General features: G+C 38.7%; 1 protein-coding gene across 1 annotated transcript in view; it reads right to left on the bottom strand.

The window, feature by feature from the left end:
* ZSWIM6 (zinc finger SWIM-type containing 6) overlaps nucleotides 1–22,521 on the bottom strand; it is a 134,722-nt gene that overhangs the window by 20,968 nt on the left and 91,233 nt on the right. The window contains exons 3-8 of the mRNA XM_080636515.1: nucleotides 22,107–22,255; nucleotides 21,431–21,581; nucleotides 6,980–7,159; nucleotides 5,242–5,418; nucleotides 4,799–4,945; nucleotides 1,838–1,984 (exon numbers count right to left, since the gene is read on the bottom strand). Coding sequence (XP_080492641.1) covers nucleotides 1,838–1,984; nucleotides 4,799–4,945; nucleotides 5,242–5,418; nucleotides 6,980–7,159; nucleotides 21,431–21,581; nucleotides 22,107–22,255 — 951 coding nt within the window. The remainder of the gene's footprint in view (nucleotides 1–1,837; nucleotides 1,985–4,798; nucleotides 4,946–5,241; nucleotides 5,419–6,979; nucleotides 7,160–21,430; nucleotides 21,582–22,106; nucleotides 22,256–22,521) is intronic.

The following is a 22,521-nucleotide window of genomic DNA, read 5'->3' as shown; positions in this document are numbered from 1 at the left end:
ATGAGGCCAAAAATTGGACAATCCACCCACTCCTTTATCTCATTAAAGCCTTGATGTGTAAGAGGAAGGGAAAGGTGCTTATATACCTGCATTGATTTCAGTTGAAGCTATTACTATTGTGCAAATACAATAGATCAGGGAACTCCACAAGTTTAAGACATCCTCTGTTTGCTAGAGCTCTTTTCAAGCTCTTTATTACTTGTTTCAGTTGTATTTATGATAGAAACACTTATTAACACTAGAAGTCCTACTTTTAGCAAACATTTTATGAAGAGTACTACTGATTCATCTGGCACTTCACAGACACACCATATAACAAAATGCTATTCCAATCTGTAGCAGTTCACAGTCTGATTTGGGAACAAAAAGTTATAATGGCCAGTTATGAGGAGATTAACAACTGCAGCAAATGGGAAGGCTGAATGCCTTTGGTAAACTGCATATGCATGTGTAGGTGGAAGTTACTTTTCAACACACACTGTTTTTATTTCATGGAGTTGTTGTGGGTTTTTTGTAATTGCAAGGAACCCGATTTCTAATTTATTTTCTAATTAAAAGTTCTTCCAGAATTGATGGATATGGGATTAGAAATTTATTGAAGAAAATCTAATTGAATAAAAATAGTTTTGAGGCAAAGCCCCAAGAAGACTGCAGATACGCATATAAAAAAGCTGCAGGTAGAGGGATGAATCCAGTTTCTGTCCACAGAAGTGGTGATAAGAAGCTACTACAGAATTGAAAAGACTGAGAACAAGAAATTAATCAGTTAAGCTCCTGGGAAGCAAATACTGAAATTAAAATGGGCGTACACATCCTTTCCTAAATTATATATCAATACTGCAAAACTGCTTTCCAATTTATATCATCCACAGTTCATGCATGTAATCAATTAAAACTTTCTGTCATCAATTTAAAGCATTGTGTGTACTTGTTGCTAAGAAGTCCAGTAACATCCTGGGCTGCATTAGCAGAAGTGTTGCCAGCAGGTTGAGGGAGGTGATCCTTCCCCTGTCCTCAGCACTAGTGAGCCCACACCTGGAGTGGTGTGTCCAGTTGCAGGCTCCCCAGTGCATGGACATACTGGAGCAGATCCACCAAGGGGCCATAAAAATGATTAAAGGACTGCAGCATCTCTCATGCAATGAGAGTGAGATAAGTGGGATTATTTAACCTGGAAAAGAAAAGGCTCAGGAGAATCTTACCAAAATGTATAAATATCTGATTGGAGAATGTAAAATAAGACTGTGCCAAACTCTTCTCAGTGGTATCCTGTGACAGGACAAGAGGCAATGGGCACAAACTGAAATACAGGAAACTTCATCCAAGCATAAGAAAATACCTTTTTCACTGTGAGGGTGGTTGAACACCGGAAGAGGTTGCCCATAGAATTCGGACAGTGTTCATTCTTGGAGTTATTCAAAACCCTACTACACACAGTCCTGGGCAATCTGCTCTAGGTAATGCTGCTCTGAGCGGAGCAGGTGAACTGGATGATCTCCAGAGGTGCCTTCCAACCTCAGCAATTCTGTGATTCTAAGATTCCCTGCAGTTTCTCAGATAAAGATGACAGAGCAATATATGTGGAGAGAGCTTCTGCAGTGATGTCTCACCCATTTTATTTCAAGGGTGAAATACGGCATTGTCCTTAAGAAGGAGCAACTGGTAATATTTTGAGTGCTTTCACATTTTAAACATTTTCTCCCCTTTGTGTTTTCTTAAAGAATGCAAATGTGGTTCTTATACTAGAGTAACACTGACTTTGATGCTGAGTCAGAAAGGCAGGACAGAAAATTGCCTCCAGTAAATGAAGATGTACAGAAAATAAGCTTGGCCTTACCCGTGAAGTCTGAGAATCCATGGAAGCTCTCATCATCCACCCTGCAGGCTTCCATCAGGCTACTGAATAGCGTGCCAATGGGGTCCAAAGGGTGTCCCACCCAACCTTCAAGATTTGTTATTGAGGTTACTCCTCTGTGGAGAAGTTCTGTGACAGAAAAGATGGAGGGAGGAGGGAGAGAAAGAAAGTCATGTCAGCCCCTCAAAACAATTATAAAAGTAGAACTGATTAAAATGCTCTTGGTACAGAATTCAAAGTATTTCCATTAGGTTCTGCTTAGAAGGACAAAATAGTGTATTTGAGAGTGAATTCATCACCCTTTATGAGTATGTTAGAAGAGGAAAAGAAAAAGAACAAAGGCCAGATATTTTGAGCACTAACAAAGTGCATTATGGGTCAAAATTTTCAAACGCAATGTCTATTGAAATCTCTTACTTGATATCAGTAGCTCTTCTGAAAATGTTTGCTGAAACACTACAACAAAACTCTTTTCTAAAACATTCACAACAATTTCCTCACTCAAAAGACACAGTAAAATTTTTACATTTTAAGTTAATCTGATGACACTGAAATAAATGAAAATATTCTAAAACATGTCCCAATTCCATAAATAAAATATAAGCTTATCCTGCATCTAAACATTTATTGAAGTAATAAACTCATGATGATAGCTCCTTTAAAAAGAAAGAAAGAAAAAAAAAATAACAAAATGTTTAAATGAGATGCAAAACAAAGGAATCATTCTTTAAGTGGATCAAGTGCATTGTTTGTCATTCTAAAATTCCAGTCAGCAGCCCCCTTCACAGACACTTTGTCTTGCAGCCCCCACTGATCATTCAGTTACAGTATGAAAAAATAGTTTAGCACAGTGAATTGAAGGAAGTGTGGTTGTGGTAACAGATGTTACAGATCCCCCAAATCCTTTTTTTTATTAAGAGTCTTATAGCAACAGCTTCCCTTTGACCACAGCTCCCAGCTTTTTTCCTCCTACACACAGGACTGAGATGTGACACAGACGACACATTACAGGTGACCATTTAAAAACTATATAAAAGATGTTAGGGATGCTTTGTTTCTCTGCCTGTTACACATTAACTTATACTTGCCTTCACTCTCTCTTGTTCATGAAGTGCCATCTTTCCAAGTAACCATTATCAAAGAGCTTTTAAAATCTGCTTCTTGCCTATTTAAATGTGTGGAGCTACCAAATGAAACACAGCTACACTGACTAGAGGGTGGGGTTTTTTAAAGAATTCACTGATACCTAACATGAAAAGCAAACAAGTAAATCACTGTCTTGCTAGCAAATAGCATGTGCTAAAGATGATAGAAAGAAGTGAGCAATATTACCAAAATGATTAACGACAGTGACTTCCTACTGACTCATGTATGTTCTATTTATTCTACTGTGCCTACTTACGAGCTTCACTTGTGTCATGCTGAACTTCAGTCCTTCAGCCATATAGACTTTTAACTTTAAAATCATGCAAGTGGTTCCATGGACATCAGATCAGCCACGTGAATAAAAGTTAAGTAGAAGCATGTGGTGTTTGCTAAACTAACCTAAAGCAGAGCTGGAGCTGCAGAATTCATCTGCTCATAGAGAAGACCAGCACGTTTTGTGGTATTAAAAGAGCATCTTTGAAAAATCCCGCACATAAAAGAAATAGAATAAAAAAGCAGTGACAACATACAAACAACAAACTTCTTTGTTTCAGGATAGGATGGATTACATTCCATACACTTTGTTTTTTACTTAAAATACCAGGTAGTTGACTGCTACAGAAACTGCTCCTAGGCAAAGTAACTTAACAGAAGTACCCAATATCTAGATGCTGCATTAGTGACTGGGAATGAAATGGAGCAGTACTATGACCAGCACACTTGCAGGAGACCCTTCACACCTCCCAGTGTGTGAAGGCACGAGTTCACACATACTGACATTGCTCTCTACCTTCTTACCCCCCCAGTCTGACAAGCTAGAAAAGCCGCAAAGCTTTTAAAGGAACACTTGTTAAGGAAAATTACGTTATATGACAAAACCACTTTGCAAATTCTCCTAAGTAATAACAGAAGTGCTTTTAGGTTTTGTTCAAATCTAGGATCCGTAATAGTGCTCCAAAAAAAAAGTTGAGTACAATGCATGAGGACACATGTAGTTAAGAGCAGCAACGAACATCTAAAATAAAATCTGAATTAAGGGATTCTTGTATCAGCAGAGAAAGCAATTCCAGTCTTTCCACGTGCATTCTTTAACCATAAAGCCATCCCTTTCTTAAACTTTTCAAACTAACGACAAAGTTGAGTGCAGGTTTACTTTGGGTAGGAAAGATCAAATGGCATAGAAATGGTATGCGAAGGAGGATGTTCCTTCAAAAAAAAAAGACAACAAACCCAAGGGTAGTGCTCATCAAAGGAACACCACAGAATGGTCTATAAAAAAACAGTGTTTCAAAAAGAAAAATCCACCTCTGAGGAAAAACACTAAAATTTCAAGCATTGTTAAGAGACTCTTCCCGAATAAACTGCCAAATTTGATGAAGTGCTGACTTTGCTTCCTTGTTACCCTTAATGCCAACTCAGAAACATACAGTTCAGCTAAATTATATGTCATTATTATATGTCATTACATATGAAAAAAATATTGAACACCTGACACGCCAAATGTAAAGCTCTGTTTAGAAGCCAGTGAATATTTCCACTATGTAACCATGATTGGGATAAAAGCTCCATCATACAAGACACTGGAGAGGGCGGAATAGAGCCTTTCTCCTGCACAGCTCACAATTCATCTTACACAAAACCTCTGACACCCAGAATGTGACATTACCACTGTCATCATCAAGAGTTCAAGTCACTTCTTTTGCTTTAGTTTCAAAACTGGTTTTCTCATGCAAAGTTCCAGTCTGATGTTATTGTCACCCCACACGTCCTTTGCCCTTCTCTCTTCCCCACATTTACCTTTTTTCTGAGCCCGGAACATTTCCAGCTGTTTCTGCTGCTGCCTTCTTAGTGTATTAACAATAGCTATTGCTAGTCTCAGTGCTTCTCGTGGGTATCCATGAGATCGTAATGCATCCACCCTCGCACAGGCTGTAGGAACATGTTCTAAAATGGAGAAAATAATTGAAGAATAGCAATGCTTCCATGTCTGCAATGGCCTGTTTTGCTAGGTTACTTAAAAGGGCTTTTTTGTTTGGTATTTTTTGTTGTTGTTTTAAAAGCTATGCAAGAGAGACTTAAACGGTTACTTCTGAGCCAGTATTTCAAGGGACCCTCTGTTCTTTTTGCCAGGCTCTTCATTCATCTCCCCACCAGCTCCCCCCTCCCCCCCCCAAAATAATGCCATAGAAAATGAACAAAGAAGCAAGTAATGGAAACGTCTTTCCGGTTTAGCCACTTACCATGCCAGAGGGGCCACCCCTGAGAGTCAAAGAGTAAGTTTTCAGTGTCGTCATGGTAACAGTAGTTGGCGTATAGGTCGCTGCTGATAATGTGCTGTAAGTGGCTGTCCTGCCAGTGCAGATCGCATGCCTCAATGGCTCGAGTGAACACCGTCCGATGTGGCCTGTTCGATGAATCTGTCATTTGCACAAGTTTAGAAAGCTGCATCAGCTTTACTCATTCATATGTGAATCAGTCATTCACAGTATTCTTGTCTTCTGCCTATTCACCACCCCCAACTGACAGCAGCCTGCCTTGCCCCACTCTGAACTGAGCAGCCCGCAGATGACATTTCACATCCTACCACTACCCAACAACTCAAAGTGTGTGCTATTCACTTTGCATTCAGAGAGTTCTACAAACTAGCATGGCTGATGCTAAACATGACTTTACAGAGGAAACATTAGAGATTAAGGACACTCAACAGCATATATAAACTCCCATAAAAACACACTAGAAAGTATATGGTACACAACTACTCAAGCATCCCCAGCTTTCCTCCTCAGATCCAGAACTGCCAGGATGAGGAATGGATAAACAATGCATGAAAGATTTTTCAGAAGTGACATTAACTTTGAGCACTTGTATAATTCTTGTCATAAATATATAAATACTGTCAAGAAAGTGAGGCACTGAGGCCTTGGGACTGACATAATCCTTACCTGACATATTCCTACAGCAAAATCACTCTGTTGACATGGCACTATGCCTGTGACCATTGAGATGCTGTGTCAGATTTACCACTGGACTGCCCAAGTTGGGCTGAACATCACAAGATACAGAAAGCAAAACACCTCTATAGGGCGTCATATGCGGAACTAACTTCCGTCCCTGGCTAGCTGAGAGATTTAAAAATGAACCATGTCTACTTCCTTCAGAAGTCATCTTTCAAGAAAAAGAAACAAGGAAAAACCCATCTAAGTTCAAACTTGCCATCTCCCGAGCACAGATTGTTAACTTTATAGTGATTATATGAAATAGGTATCAAAGCACTGAGGTTTTTGAGGACTACGCGGGTTTTTTCCCAGGTAAGTATCCTGCACCTTCCCCAGTTATTAGCAAAGTAGCCATCTTTGCTTGAGGAGGACTGCACAAGGCTACTGTCAGATTTGATAATTGCATTTTAGATTAGAAAGCCTGATAACGAGTAAGAAAAGGCACCTCCTCTCAGGGCAGTATTGCTTCTACAACTTCCCTACACCTGGCAATGCACACTGCACACATAGAGCACATCCCACAGATTGCTGCTTTAGTTTCTCACACACTCAACTTTAATGCAGTTGCAACAGATCCTTCTTTAAATAGGTATCAAAGGCCTTGTAACTTCAAACAAAATGAAAGGCCCAACACCAGAAAGAATGCAAGATTATAGTCAAGCAAAGAAACAACAGGCTTTTACATGACATACTTCAAGGACATCCAATCTTCATGCAACACGTATTTAGAAGCACTAAGTGAAAAGTTAGAAGAACTAACTAAATGCAAATACTTGCTGTGAAAACATTGCAGCCCCAGCACAAAAATCCCCACCTATTTCTCCCTTCTGCAAGGATAGTATTAGTGAAAATAATTTTGGCTGGTCAATCCTCAACAAGAAAGTTACTTGTTCCAGGAAAGAGTGCTGAATTCTGCAAGGCTAGAGTGTATAAGATAGAGGTTATATTATATGTTGCAGTCAGTGCATATGTTTAGGCTCACCTTGGTTAGCATTTGCACCCTGAGGCAAAGCATTGGTTAAATTGGGCAGTTCGTTTCCATGGTTTCCATCTTCCCAGGGACAAACATCCACACTGTTCCATTTTTTCAGCTGTTTTAGCCAACTGGACTTCTGCTCCAACTTGCAGTGGGGATTTAAGACTATACACATCCACAGAGCACCTGATTTTAAAAAAATTGCTAAATTATGTTTTCTATTAAAAATGCAACAGCTGATGACTAATTGCAAACTTCTATACTGTAACACTTTTTCTCCCCTCAAAGGCTACTGTGCTTGCTTCCCAGCTACACCTAACACCCAGCAGAGTGAACTCCTGACACAGGATCTTGGAGCTGGCATGGCCCATCTGAAGCAGTTGAAAGATGGTACCAAGCCAACTTTCTCAATTAAAGGGCATGAAGAGGTCTTTTGTATGAGAAAATCAGACTTTGCAATGTATGGCTCATCAGACAGGAACATCAGTCAAAACCAAACAAGAATTCACATAAAGTTGCAGCAGGAAATTATCCATGTTCTTCTTCTAATTTTTGTACTGGAGGCATAATGTTGTTTTCTATGAACAAGGCCTATGTATTTTCCAGCTTCACCTTACAGGAACCAAAGAAGTGCCTTAGTAAGACATGTATTTTGTAAACATACACTTCTACACTTGGAACCTAGCAGAAGTAAGTACTGCTGATAGAATAACTCATTCCCAAACACATCTAGGTCTCAGAGATCCACTGAACATTGGTTTTGTGCAGTCTAATAAGGTATTTTTACTGCAACTACTTCAGTAATTTGGTTACACTAGAAAATTTGTTTTACATTTTCTGTTTATGGAGCTCAAAGAGAAAGCTAATTTGCACTGACATTTCACACATACCATCACTTCAGAACCTGCTCCCTGAAACTATATAACAGGGCAGGCACAAATACATCAAGGTCTCTAGTGACAATTTTCAAGTGGAAAGATTTTTCTCTAAATCAGCTGTCCCTTCATCAGCATGAACTTTTGACATAAGTATGAAGACATCTGAAAGTGCTTTTTAGCAACAATTCATTTGTTCATTAAGAACGTTCCTAATATACTATAAGAGATTTAGAGAATTTGCTTAAACTATGCAATCTTCATGGCAGGCTGAAAAAAACATGAATAAAAACGCAGCTGGTTCTTCCAGAATAATAATTCTCACATTCAAGTATTCTTTTGCTAGCTAAGAATGCAAAATGGATATGCAGAACACAGGCCATCACATTACATTCATTCCTACAGTAATTCAGCATGTCGGTATGTCACAGCACAGGAGCCAGGGGAAACACAGCTTGATTTTTAAGGTTGTAAGCTCCCTGCTATTTAGACCAATGGAATGGGAAGTAATATCAAAGAGTTCTAACCACAGCAAAATATGATATGGTACAGTACAGAACATCAGAGGGACACTACACTGCAGATTATTACTGTACAGTAGTTAAATACAGCAAGTTTAGTACAGCAAGTGGGTTTTGTTTTGAAGTGTCTGAAACTTGCCATAGGAGTGAATAAGGCCAATACTATTCTTAAAAACTCCTTTTAAAATCAAATCATACAACTTTCTTTAGATGCACTTGCCAACATACCTCATTCTCCAATCAAATTACAACTGGTTCTTGTTATTAAGCATCAACTTCAGCACTGCTGAAGACAGGGCAACTGTATTCCTTACAATATTCAAAACAAAACACAAGATGGGGCACACTGGAAAGCCCCAGAGAACAGTTAACTTGGGCATAATTATTTATTTTCAAATTCAAGTATCACTTGAGAGCACTAAGGAGACACTGCACCTCTCAGCATCCAACAAAAAACATCCCATTTAATACTTTGTAACCAGATTCCCAGTGTTTTCAGACTGAAGCAAAAGCAAAGTGGAATAATTTAACTGCATTTGGTAAGTATTTCAATCATCCAGCAAGGCAGAACACATAGTACTAATTACATCATGTCCCTACAGAATGAACGGCCTTTTCTTTTTCCACATCTCAGAAACACCACTAGAGGCAAAGGAATTCACTTTTCTTCAGAAGCTGCGCTATGGATGTGGTACATCTAAGCAGCATGAGAGGGGAAGAAATACACCAAAGTACCAGAATCCTTTAACGACTTCTTTGGCTTAAACAGGGAGACCACCTCACACATAACTACATTGTTAGCAGCCATTGTTTCAGAAAACCAGGCTATTTTTATGCAAATGAAGCTCAAGGACAAGTGTATTTCTAATAAACCTCACAAAACCCACTTGAAATTTCAATGGGGCCCAACTGCACCCTGGTCTCAGTGACTTCAGGGCTTGCACATATGAGATCTCACACAGCTTTCATGGCTGCTCGATTCCCTGCAGGAAGAGCAGGGTGAGACAGAACTCCCCCACAAGAAGCGAAGGGAATGGAAAGAGCCTCGGGCTCAGCTCCTGTAGTGCTACAAAGGCTACCATCTGGGAGAAGGATGCATAATGTCAATGACCCCACACTCTTCAGTATGGGTTTTTTTGGTTTGTGTGTTTTTTCTGGTGGTTTTTTTTTGTGGTTTGAGGTTTTTTTAGGAGGTGTGGGGGTTGTATACTTTGTTGCCTTTTTTTTTTTCCTTTGGAGGTGGTGGTGATTTTTTTCCTTTTCTTTTTTCCTCTCCCCTAGAGTGTGTGCATTTGCCTGCATTCATATTTCTTCCCCCTCCTGCTCCCTCAGTGCCTGCTCCCTCCCCTGACATCTGCTTCATTCTGGCTCTTTCAATTCACTGGTTCCTGTCCTGCTCCGAGCACTGAAAAACTGAGAAAAATGTTCACTTGTGCTCAGATTTTTACCACATGCCAACTGGAAGGAGCCTGGAGAATACTTCCTATTCTAAGCCGCTCAGTGGAAGTCCCCCTGAACTGGCCCTTTAAATGTCACTAACAACCTGAAAGCTTACACTGGCCTCCAACAAGAGATTCTCTATTTTCTGCCTAATGGCTCACATATGGGGAAACTGCTGGCCATGCTTATCCGTTACTACAGATAGGCTTAAGGAATAATGAAGGGCAGCTACTTGTGACTTGTGGGGAAGGTATCTAAATCCATTTCCAGTGTCTTCAGCCTGGAAACGCTGAACTGTTAATTGCTGTTAGCAACAGTCTATGCTCAAAAGAAGTTTCCCAAAATAGACTGCTGGCATTCTCAAGTTTACCTGTTTGACTAGATTTAATGATATCACCAATGCCACCTGCAATATGAACAAATGCCTCATTAAATGGAAAAAAAAACCAAACCAAAACCAAACCAACGAAAAACGCCCAAAGACTAATAAAACCCAAACCCCAACCAACCAACCAACCAGAGAACGTGTTTGTGTTTACATACTCTGTAGCTCTACCCAAGCAAGGAGAGAGTCTTCCTGCTCTTTTCCTCTGGCATCAGGTATCTTTTCATACTGGTTCTCAGCAGGCTGACACATCTTCTCTCCCTAGCTACTTGCTGCTAAACCAAAAGTAAACTTCCAATTTTAATCCCTTGACTGTGACCTAACATCTTTCCAATACAAAACTCCTCACAGCACAGTGACAAAGTTATCATAACCCAATATACAAAAATTCTTCCCACAGAAGGTAATTGGAAAATAAGACATGCTGTGAATGCAATTTGATATTAATTTCACAAAGGAATGAATATTAGAATTGTCACATCATAGTGAGAAATTGCCTATTTTGATTCAACACTAATCCTCTCAACCTGGAAAAAGCCAGCTTTGCAAAACAGATCTGTGATTCAGACAGCCCTCCTCTTGAAAATGCACGGTTGCCTCTCATCTTTAGTGTGCCTCACACTATGAAAAAATAGGTTACAGTACTGTTTTACACAATGCATGCCGTCCTGGTACCTACAAGAGAACATCAATGTTTCTTAGTAGACACCGCTACCTTTGAATTCATGGCGAAGAAAGGGACAGTGTGCGTTTACATTTATTAGGATTTAAATATACAAATTGAAAAACATTAAAAAGCATTCAGTCACTTTAAAAGTATATGGTGTCGTAATTACACATCTTGTCTATGCATGTATTCATAAAGCCAAAGGAAGTGCAAGGAATGTATACAGACTCTCCCCAGAGAATAAGCAGCACTGCTTAGTTTTCACAAACCCCATTATATTTTGCTTTTGCCACAGTAAGTGAGAAGGTGGTGATGGAAACAGTTTAAGTGGGGTGCTAGGACACTGACCATGACTGAAAATCCAGTGTACAATTTTGCCTGCTTGATTACAGTCTTCCCAAGAAATCTGCTTTTCCTAGAAATATTATGCTACCCTGACATGGCTGCTGTGTAGTTAAGCTTGGGTCAGCATTTCCTCACAGGTAATACCTGTGTAATGGCTGAGACTTGCCCTTTACTTTAGAATTTTGTATTTAATATATTTAAGATCAATCCATTAATTCGCAAAATTAAAATATGCAAAAACCAGATGCATACAGTGATACTTCTTTGCCCCTTCCATTAATGCACATCTCCCTCAAAAAAATAAAACCCATTAAGCTACCTGGTTAGTAGCATTTGATTATTTCAAAGAAAAACAGAGCCAGGTAATCAAGATCATTCTTGTGAAACAGACAAATCAGCTTTGGCAACTGCTACACACTTGCCACTGCACCCCATTTGAGCCTAATCAATTCTATTACAAAAGCATCATTTTCCAGCATTGGTAGTGCCAGAATAGAAAAAATGCTAGGAGGCAGAACCTATGACTCCTTTAACTAGATGCGTCAGCAAAGAATTTAAGTGGTTTACATCTGTTTTTTAAACACTGGGACAGCCATTTGGGAACCTCAAAGAAGGCAGTGTGTGGTATTTGTTGCTTCTCAATGAGAAGGACAAGTGCCTTCAGAATGACTGGCAATGCCACCTCCTTCCTGCAGGCAGAGAGAGAGCTCCGCCAGAACAAAGCATAATCAGGAGTCCCACTGGAGAACACTCCAATTAAACAGTTGCTTTTATGGAATAGTAAAGACAGGCGAAGCACTTCAGTGCTGTTCCCTCCTCAGTAAGAACCCCAAGGAAAAGTGCTCTCAGCATTCAGTTGGATCCAAGTTGCAATTTTATTCATAAAAACAATTCCTTAATGAATTCTGGTTTCTCTGTGCAGCCTTAAAAAAGAAAAAAAGAAAAAATGCTTTCTATGGGTGCTGTGTTTCTTGGAGAACAGAATGTTGCATTTTGCTCTAATTCATTCTATTACTGAATTAAACTTTGATGTATTGGTCTTGACAAGTGCTTCATACTGATTGTATTGTGTATGATAGTATAATCACTCCCCATGCATTTCACACTAGCTGGCTGATTAAGGCAATAGATTACCTGCAGTACTGATGGCAAGAGGGAATCACTGCTCTTCTGCACACTGAAATCCAGATGTGCATTAGAGTGGAGGTGTAACCCAGGGGCAAAAAAGTGACCAACTTCTTAGTTTCCCCTTTCTCTCTTGCTGCATACTGCTGATCCAAGGGTTAAAGGCACCCATGTATTTGGCTGAAAGGAAACGGGTGTTTACATACTGCGATTCTACTCTAAACTATCATTAGCTACTAGTTCTGATCTCTATGTGCCAACTAACAAAAACCTCATCTTTCTATGTTTTCAACTTTCAGCACCATGGAAAAAGGAACTAACCAAGCGCTTCTATCATTTTGCATAAGCCTGTTGTTCCAGTTATGCTTTAAGTTTGTTTTAAAAACTTGAATCTTTGCAGACACTCTGCCATTTGATAGAAGAGTTTCATGCAAAACCAGAAATTTGCTTGAAAGGTACAGTTCACAGTATCATAGCCTATTACAGTATCATAGCCTAAGACTACAGTCTCTCAAAGAGTTACTCAGGATCTGTAACATGTTCATTAAATGCCCTTCTATGCACCTATAGCACCCTATGCACCTAACCACTGTAGCAAGTCATGGGCTATTGGTTTACAAAGCTAGAAAGAAGTATAAAACACCTGCAAATAAATCTCCCTGATTAACTTCCCTAATATTCACAAAACCATTCATTTGTTCACAAACCATCAACTGAAGGTAAAAGTATTGCTAATACTACCACAAATAGTCCAAAAATCCTCCTTTAAGAGCATCTTAACATGACTATTCAGAGTTTTAAGCAGTTGGCAATATTCAGCTAGGTGGTGAACAAAGTGTGTTCATGCCCAAAATAGAGATCAGATATTTTAACTGGTAACACACTGAGTAGTCACAGTCTATTTTCAGAGACTGTTAACAATTTCAAGAAGAAAAGTTAATGTGTGACTAGAAACTATAAATACACTAACCTACCTCTATTTAAATTTATCATTGTGATGAATTCCTCTCATGTCTTTCTATCATGATGCAAAACTGTAAAGTTTGAGAAGTTCACACAAAACAAGATGTTCATAAAGAGATAAAAATAGCTTTTTTTTTTTTCTAGAAAAGTGGACAAAGTGCAAACACTCCCTTGCATAGGGAGAAATTCAGAAAAAAGTGTAATTGCCACACCTAAGCTCTCAGAATGTAACTAATGCACATTAACTGGCCAGAAGAACCCAATCTGATTGTCTAGCCTGAATTCCTACCCACTTTAAGATTTCCTGAATTACTTTCATGTTTCAGTCCAAAAGTGATTGTTGAGTTTTACAAAAACAGCATACTTCAATTCAGATTCCTAATACAAGACTCTATCATAGCTCCTGGTTAGCTGATCTTCTGTATGCCTACCACAACTCAAAATTCTAACCTTATTTCTAGTATTCTAGTTAAATTTGCCCAGCTACGATTACAATTTTCAGATACATTTTGTTTGTTTAGCAGAAGAGTGCTCCCTATCCATTTTTTAGTCTATGCAGCTATCTTAGATTACAAAGGATTTCCTTTGTCTTGCTTTGACAGACCTGTGAAGACTGAGATTCTTGCACCTCTCACTTTAAATTGCTTTCCAAACTTTTCAATTATTTTCCCACTATCAAGACAAAAACCAGAAAAATATCACAATGCTGGACTGCTGGACGACAGTAAAACTCAGAGAAATCACTAAAGATTTAGTAATTGTTCTCCATAAACGTATTACCTTTCTCTAGCTCTGGTATTCACTAGAAGTGGTTTTGGAAAATTAAATGGAAGCTTTATGTTACTAAAGAATTAAAAATAAATAGAGGAAGGAAAGTACTGCTAGTTATCAGCTTGGGCTCATAGTAAAACTGCCCTTAAATCTTAGCTGTCACAATTCCACAGTTAGGGCCACAACTAATTTTTTACCAGTTCTAACACAGAACAATTTTTAAGACATTTATAAGTAATTCAGTTCAACAGCTTAGGAATAAAAACTTCAAAAACTGTTTTAATGTGGGTAACTTCAAGAAATTTGGCTCCCACTGTTAAAGTACTTTCCATCCAACTGACCTAAGTAAAAACGCAACCTTTCTGCGTGGCATTAAAAATAAACCATTCAAGCTATGCTTATAGACTAAAGTTACTTACTTTCACCATTATTCCTCAAATCTGATACACGTAACAGGAAAGAACACCCTCTCTGGAAGTAGCTTCCACTTACTGCCATACTCTGGTCTCATATAACCTCATTTCAAATACCATTATGGCACATGCTGGTAATGACGGAGGAAGGAAATAAACTTCAGAGAAGATAGACAGAACCCATCTCTGCAGAACTGGAGTTTGGCTTCATTCACCAGAGAAATGAAGGTGACAGCAACAACTGAGACTCTGGGGCCATGACAGAAATTTCTTCAAGTTGTCATCCACAACTCAGGCCTCAGAGCCTGTCTTGTGATGCTCAGAAACTCAGAAGTACCGTTAATTTAGTGCCTCCAATAGCATAAATCATCCAAATACACTGACATACTGACAGTTTATTCTGTGAAAGAACAGATGTAACCTTAAGCGCATGAGTTGAAGGTGCACGTGTGCTGTAACTGTATGGCAACCAGACCATGGCAGCTAAGGCTAAACGAAAGAAACAGCAGGATTATCAGCAAAGACAAACTACTGGATATGATATAGTTCAAGTATGTGTAAGATACCACTTTACCTAAAGGTTCCACAATGAAAGACCAAGGGAAATGGTGCAAGCCATGGTGCATCCCACCTCCTATGAAACATAAGTCCTCTTACAGCTTTCACTTCATATATTACATGCAACTGACTAATCTAAACTTAGAAATTTGAAGCTAATTTTCTGTAAGTGCCGTGCACTGGTACTCTCCTTAGCTTTAAGACAGAACATGGAGCCAGAACCTGGGATACTCAAAGAAGTAATGCAAATACGGATAGGAGCGTGGCACTCAAAGTTGAAACTTCGAGCATTGCTGTATCATAGAATGTGGGGCAAAGTGAATGTTTCTACTGCATAGTTGATCGTAAAACCGAATTGCACAAAGTACACAGCTCCAGAAAAATGGTATTAGAGCACAAAAAGTGTAATGAATGCTTAACTTTAGTGCTTCATCTTCATGGCAGCCCTGAAGGCACTCGGAAGGAATTCCTCTAGGGGCATATTGGCAAAAACCCTAGCTGCTTTTGTTCTTCCCCCCCTCCCTCTACTTAAGTACTACGCAGTGATAATCAGTTTAAAACAGCTGGCATGTCCCATTCATACAAGTTTGTTTCTCTGACTGTAAAGGGAAGGAATGCCTGACATAGAAATAGAGCTGGAGAATAGCTTCATTCAGTTAAGGTTAAAAGAATCTAACATTTTCTAGAAATGAATACAAATCGTTTTATCACAAAAATTCAGAGTGGTGTCCAAATAAAAAATAGCATTATTTAACACTCAATCATTAGTTTGCTCATAGCAAAATGGTAATTAAATCTCTCTTAATTAATCTATAATTATTCCTTGCCTAAACTCAACATTTAGAATTAAGATGAAGAGCAACGTGTTACTAATAAAAATGTAGACATGATATTCAGGAAATATATTGTAGTACTTCTCTGCATGACATGATCTTTTAACATAGTATTTTAGCTTTAGAATTGAACTCAGAAATCTATCACTAATCTAGAAAGTGGAAAAAATAATCAGCAAATGTGAACTCAAAGTAGACCTTCAGGCTGTTTCAACATTTAAAAGCAGCTCACAACAGGGCAAAATGCCAGTGAAAAACTACCAAGTCTAAGCCACTAGAACTACGAAGGTAAAGACATATTATTCTGCTCAGGAAAATACCTTTATAACAACAACCCATTTAGTATGCATAACAGAAAGGATTCTACAGATGTCACTCAAGAAAGCTTTATCTCACGAATGAGGCTCTGGCAAATGAGTCATGAGAGGTTCCGACACTTGAAAACTTCTGATACCAACAAGTGGTTGAGGTAGACTAGAGACGCTTAGGCATAAAAATGTGGAGACCACCCAGCCCTAAGTACAGAATATCTTTTAAGTTCTCATCAAAATCATAAAATAAGAGGACTAACAGCGATCAGAATCAGCATGACGCAAACTGAGAACATACTGACTAGTTTTCTCCGCTGCCTTGCAAGAGCTATTTGGACATGCCCTCCTCCCCATCGCATTTTTATTCCACAAGAAATTAATCTTCAACAAAATCTAGCTTTCCCCCTTAAACACTTCTTAAATTATCAAAATGGAGAAAATCTACTAGAATGTTTGTTTTGAAACATGCAAATTACGTGAAGTTTCTTCACCAGAAAGGCAAGCAGAAGGATATAAAGATACTGAAAATGGTAGTTCGCCAAAAAAAAAAATATGATCCTGTAATCTACGTGTTGACAAGCTGTTGGGGTCCATCACTCCACCAAGCAGTAGATACTTGTCTTGGATTCTTCTACTTGACTGCTTTCATCAGATTAAGCATCTGGGATTTAATTTAACAGTTTCAGCTTTATTAAGCTGTCACAAGAGCAGCCCCACTTTGATAACAGTAGCTGCTCCAATTATGGCTTGGTTTAGGGTTGACAAGTATAATGATTCATTCGTGGCACATGAGAAGCAATAAAAGGTTGTTTTGCATTACAGCTTTAAAAATGTGGGCACTTTTTTCATTTAATTTGTCACTTAGCTTTTGCTAAGAGGACATTTAAATTGCAGTAAAAGGCAAATGGGGCTTTTAGTTTAAATGTAATCCCCATATTTAAATGATCTGTAATGGCGCAGTGTTTGAGTGGGAACACTATTGTTTCACAGTGGGCCCTGATGGTGACATGTGACATTTGTATTCAGGTCCTGTATTATCCATGTGGCTAAAGGGCTTCCAATTTCATTTCACAGCCAGAAGTCTGCAGAAAACACCAATTAACTTTCAGATCCCATTTGCCAACAAAACTCAGCCTCTTCCCAGAATCTGGCATCTGGCAGCGCTCGACATTTAATTCCAAAGCAGAGCCTTGCAGCCATCATGATCCCTGGACTGGTGGACAACGTCAAAATTTCCCCTTTTCTTAAGGAAATATTTTCACTTTTATAAAGAACAAGAAACTTTTACTTAATTTTTTCATAGATGAATATTAACAAGTGACTGCTATTGTAGTAAGATTGCATGATTCATTTTTTCCCTCTAGACTACAAAGAAGGTTAACTGACCTTTTACTCAATTCAGAGATATTGGCTCAACAGGCATCTGCAGATATTTACCATGCATTTCCATGTTCCTCCATTTCACCAATGCAACTTAATTAAAAAGGCAAACCAAGGGACCTTAGATAATTAATCATTTTGATATACTCAAGTCTCCAACCATGGTCACCAAGAGTTAAATACCTGAAGACCAGTATGTGAAATTTACCTAGAGACACCATTTAAACAGTAACTACATGAAGAATTCCAACTGCTCTGAACTCTGGAAAGCGTGTTCATGTATTACGTTGGCAAGCTGGAAGTGTTCACCAGCATATCACTGAAATTGCATCTATATTCTTCTAGTATTAAAACTCTATGACCAAGCCCTATAGCTTTGACCTCTAACCTTGATCTTTCCAGTAATACACCTCTGGAATTTTGCAAGTAGCATTTAGCTCAACCAATTCTTTGATGTACAACAGGGCAACCTACTGAACATAATTATTATATTCTTCTTCATCATCTTTAAGAACAACTAGCTAGTTATATGTAAGGCTTTTTTGTTAACCCGAGGCTTTTGAATCATAAATTGCTTACAGAATTAGGAGTTTGTATTAGAAAACTGCCAGGTTCATACTTAGATGTGATAAATATATGGGGTTTGGGTGGGTGTGGATTTTTTTGCTTGTTTTTTTTTTGTATGTTTTTGTTGTTGTTGGGGTTTTGGGGAATTTTGCATTTTAAATCAGCACCTTCAAACATGAAACCCAATCTGACTTGTACTGAAGTCAACCATTCACCGTAAACTTCAGCAGGAACTCTGAGCAGAGCCCAGTGTGTCCTTCCAGTACCTTTTGCCAATGCCAGGCAGGAAGCATCAGTTAAGTTCTAATGAAAGGCTCAAGTGACCCAGTCAAGAGCAAAGCTAAGTTACTGAAGTACGCTTAAAAACCTATGCCAAGATAGAATTGACAAAGTGGCCATATGCCTAGCAGTTGGCAGACAGCGTATCACAGCAAGCAAGCCAGCCTTTATTAAGCAGTCTATAGTTACATGGTTTTAATATTCTAAAACCCTCCATAACTACAATCTTAAATTGCTACCTACCTGTGAAATAAATAATAAAACATTTTTTTCAAAGACATGCATATATGCCACTCTCAGATTACTCTGAACACATAATACGAAAAGTTAAGTATGCACAGGCCTGTCTCACTCTCCTTATTCGTATTTTAGTTCTCTGACATCACAGAAGATGGCAAGACAGGAAGCCAACATTATTTTAGAACATAAAAACATCACCTCCTTAAACCTAATGTCTGAGTTATCTCTGTCACTACTAGCACAGATTATATGTTGCCAGAGCCAGCATGGCTTTCCTTCTGGAGCTTGCTGTTTAACTCTGGTCTCCCTTAAAATCTCCTTCAACTTTTGTACATTTATTTTTTTTCCCCTGTAAGAGGTGCACATCACCTGGAAAAAAGGAAGTGAGTGATGCTCAAGGTGAAATTCTAGAAAAAAAAACTGACAGCAGCTTGTGACTTTCACACAAGGTAGGAGTCAAGCTGGAGAGATTCATCCAGTTAGCAGCAATTCTGAGGGAACTTGCTAAGTACCAGTGGAGGGAATCCTACTGGTCTGCCAGAAGAAGCAGACAGTTCAGCAACATAAACAGTAGCTGGAGGTTGAAAAACCAAGATCAACTCTTAGCCTACTGCCTATCTGAAAAGATTGGAATGTATTTGCAATTTAAACCATGGTACACAATCAACATATTTTGATACTGTCAGAGGCAGCAGATTTGCCTCAGACTGCAAATACAGTAGCCGTAGGTAGTGGTGAGGCTGGAGGTTGCACTGATACTCTTTGGGAGTGGCACCTGTAATTCTGATTAAACTAATCTAATCAATTCAATTACTTAAAATATATTTGATGCTGCAGGCAGAGAGATTCCATCTCCTCTACCTTCAGACAGGTGCTGTCAAGAAAGTGATGTTAATATGAAATTGATGAAACATGAAGAGGAGCTACCAAGAAAATTTAACAAAACCTTTTATGTTTATTGGCAGATTTGTGGTAAGACTGCTACAGGTAACAGATGGAGAACACACTTCTGTCTCTCCCACCACCTACCGGTTCAACCCACATAAGCAACGAAGCATGAGACCCTCCAGTTTTCAGTATGGCAGGATACAGTTTTGCCGCATACATGCCCAGCTAAGCGCATGCCCTTGCTTGGCAAAACTGTTATTCCTCAACAAGTCAAGGCATCATAGAAATGACTTCTTAAAAGAGTTGTTACACTTGAACACAAATAGTTAGATCTACACTGTCTCTGACAGAGCTTTACCTGTTCTGATATAAAGACTTTCTACCACAGAAGTCTATAATCTTAACTAGCCTAATAAAGCACTAGCTATCTAACACTTTGTTTAGAGTGAACATCATTTATGTTAATAGGTTATATCCAGACTTAGTCCCACTAGTCAGTACACAAACAATCATGGTCAACTTTTACCTTCAACAGTAGAAAATTTAGGCTTTGCTTTTGACACGTCCTTTCTAAATGAGTAATGTTATTCTTGCTTGGATTTAATTTAATTTAGTTAATTTTAGACCTTTAGAATATACCAAGAGCATTATGCTCTTTGGCTCTCTTCTCTGTAGTGTTTAGATAATGTCCCACAGGGGATCATCTGTAAAGTTTTGTTTGTTATTTAATGTTCCATGCCACATAAGCCAGGCACAGCAATATTGACCAGAACACATCTGAAGATAAAATCCTTTAAGTCTAAACTTGAAATGACTTTCCAGAATGAGTAAGAGAATACAAGTAACACTCCAAGTTCCGCGACAAGCCGATTTCGGCTGTGTGTCTTCAGCATTTTTTGAGAAAGCCTCCAAGGCAGCATCCAAAAGCTTACTGCAGCTAAGATACACACATTAATCCCTTCACTCATACACTCAGTGTCTGACGCCTTTTAGAGAAACAAATTATTTACCACTGTATTTTAAATAATTCAGGTTGCCTTTTATCACTTCTATCTCCTACACACTTACACTCCAACTAGCTAGTAGTTTGTTCCAGTACCTTATTCCTAGAAACACAATTCTTGTGGTTACTTAATATTCTTTCCACTCACCTACCCACCTTTAAAAATCTTGCTGACATTTACATTCAAGTTGTTTTTAATTTCCTCTCTTTACCAAAAATTCCTATAGGTTTTCAGAACTTCTGAAACAGTAGTTAAAAACTGTATTAGTGAGTTTCTGGAAGAATCGAGAGCAAGTGTCCTCAGACTGTACCAGTTTAAATATTCCTTTCCCATTTCAGCCTGTGTTCCTCTCCCCATTGTACAGACAGGTCATGTAGCTGGTCACAACTGACCTTTCCTGCAAAGCAATGTTAATTGTTCCAGCCCTCTTAATTGATCTCCTTTCCTACTCAGTAAAGGACTTCTACTTTCCTTTGTTGCTATCTTCTCACAGTCTTAATGAATCTTCTCTTTTTGCTTTCTATTTCTCTCTAGTTGTGAATTGATTTCTTCTTTAAACTTTTGAGTGCAGCACTAGTGGCTTACATACTTACCCTCAGTTGGGTAGCTACATTTCCACCTTTTGCTTTATTCTTTTTAGATCCTAAGGTACTTACAGCCCGTTGCAATTGTACCTGTTTCATATTATGCTTCCTCTCCTCCAACTGCAATCGTCTCACACTGTAGACCAGAAATTCAATTTCACCCAACCTTAACTGAACAAGGAGAACTGCAGAAAACTCTAACCTGCTTTACCTGGTACCACAATAAAGTTTCTCTCCTCCCCAAGTATGCAATTGTTTCTTCATTATACATATGAACAACTAAACGATTTTGAAGTCTGTGCATTTACCCAGTTCATCCCAGAGCTGCCTATACTTGTCAGTCATTGCAGTTCCTTGTTGTCTCCAAAGTGACAGACGAGGGTCAGCCATGAACTGTTCTGTTATCAACGTCAACATGCGGGCTCCATTTGAATCTCTCATCTTTAGCATCTCTCGCACCTAGGAAACAAGTCTTTTAATACAAACTTGAAAAGACAAAAAAATCACAGTACAGACAATATGCTGCAGAGTAAAATATTCCACCTCTATTAAATAGGAAATGTAATTTATATATGCGATGTGAAGTGTTTAAGAAAATATAGTCTGCCTTCCCAAATATAACAATTTTTCGTTTCAGTAGCCTACTGCAATAATCAAAGATACTTCTTCCACAAGTAATCCACAGATGCATTATGCAAATTGCTGCAAGACTAATTCCTGCAGGCTTCTCCAACATTTTGAGAGTGGGAAGGAACAGCACAGCAGAGCTGCAGATGGTTGAAATGTTACTTCATGTCCTTACACTGCTCAAGACACATCAGATTACAGTCCATTACTGTACAACACATTATTAAGTTGTGATCATGTTCCCAAGGCTTTGTCTTTTTTTAGAACAACAGGACTTTGAGCAAGACTCAAACAAGTGCGGACTGGCTTGGGGAATGGGGGAGTTAAAAAAGGGAAGGTTTAGAGTACTCAACACACCTTTGCAAAAAGCAAATTGAGCTGCTTCCCTGATCCATGGTATCCGCCCTGGGAGAGGAAGAGTTTAACCTGTTCTTGGACTTGTTCCTCATCCAAATGCCAGCAGTTTTCATCATCTATGCTAGCGCCCGCTGTTGGGTCAGGAGCACCTGCAAAGAGAATGAAAAGAAATCATTATATTCTATATAAAGAAGAGAGGTTAATGAGTCCAGGGGAGAGGACTACTGCAGAGGTTTTTGGAATTTTTTTTTTATGTCTTGACTTTAATATAAATATTCTTTAAAATAGACTTAAGTTCTTCTCAGTAGTCGTAAGCACTTGGAAAATACAGCCTATGGAAAGGTACTTGAAAAAAAAATTATAACAAAACATTAAAATTAAGGTGAATTTTCTTCCTCCCAGGCTCAGCAGCTAT

This window comes from Psittacula echo, assembly GCF_963264785.1.
Source record: "Psittacula echo genome assembly, chromosome: Z".
NCBI lineage: Eukaryota > Metazoa > Chordata > Aves > Psittaciformes > Psittacidae > Psittacula > Psittacula echo.
The sequence above is the reverse complement of the archived record's forward strand: the minus strand, read 5'-3'. Positions and strand labels throughout refer to the sequence as shown.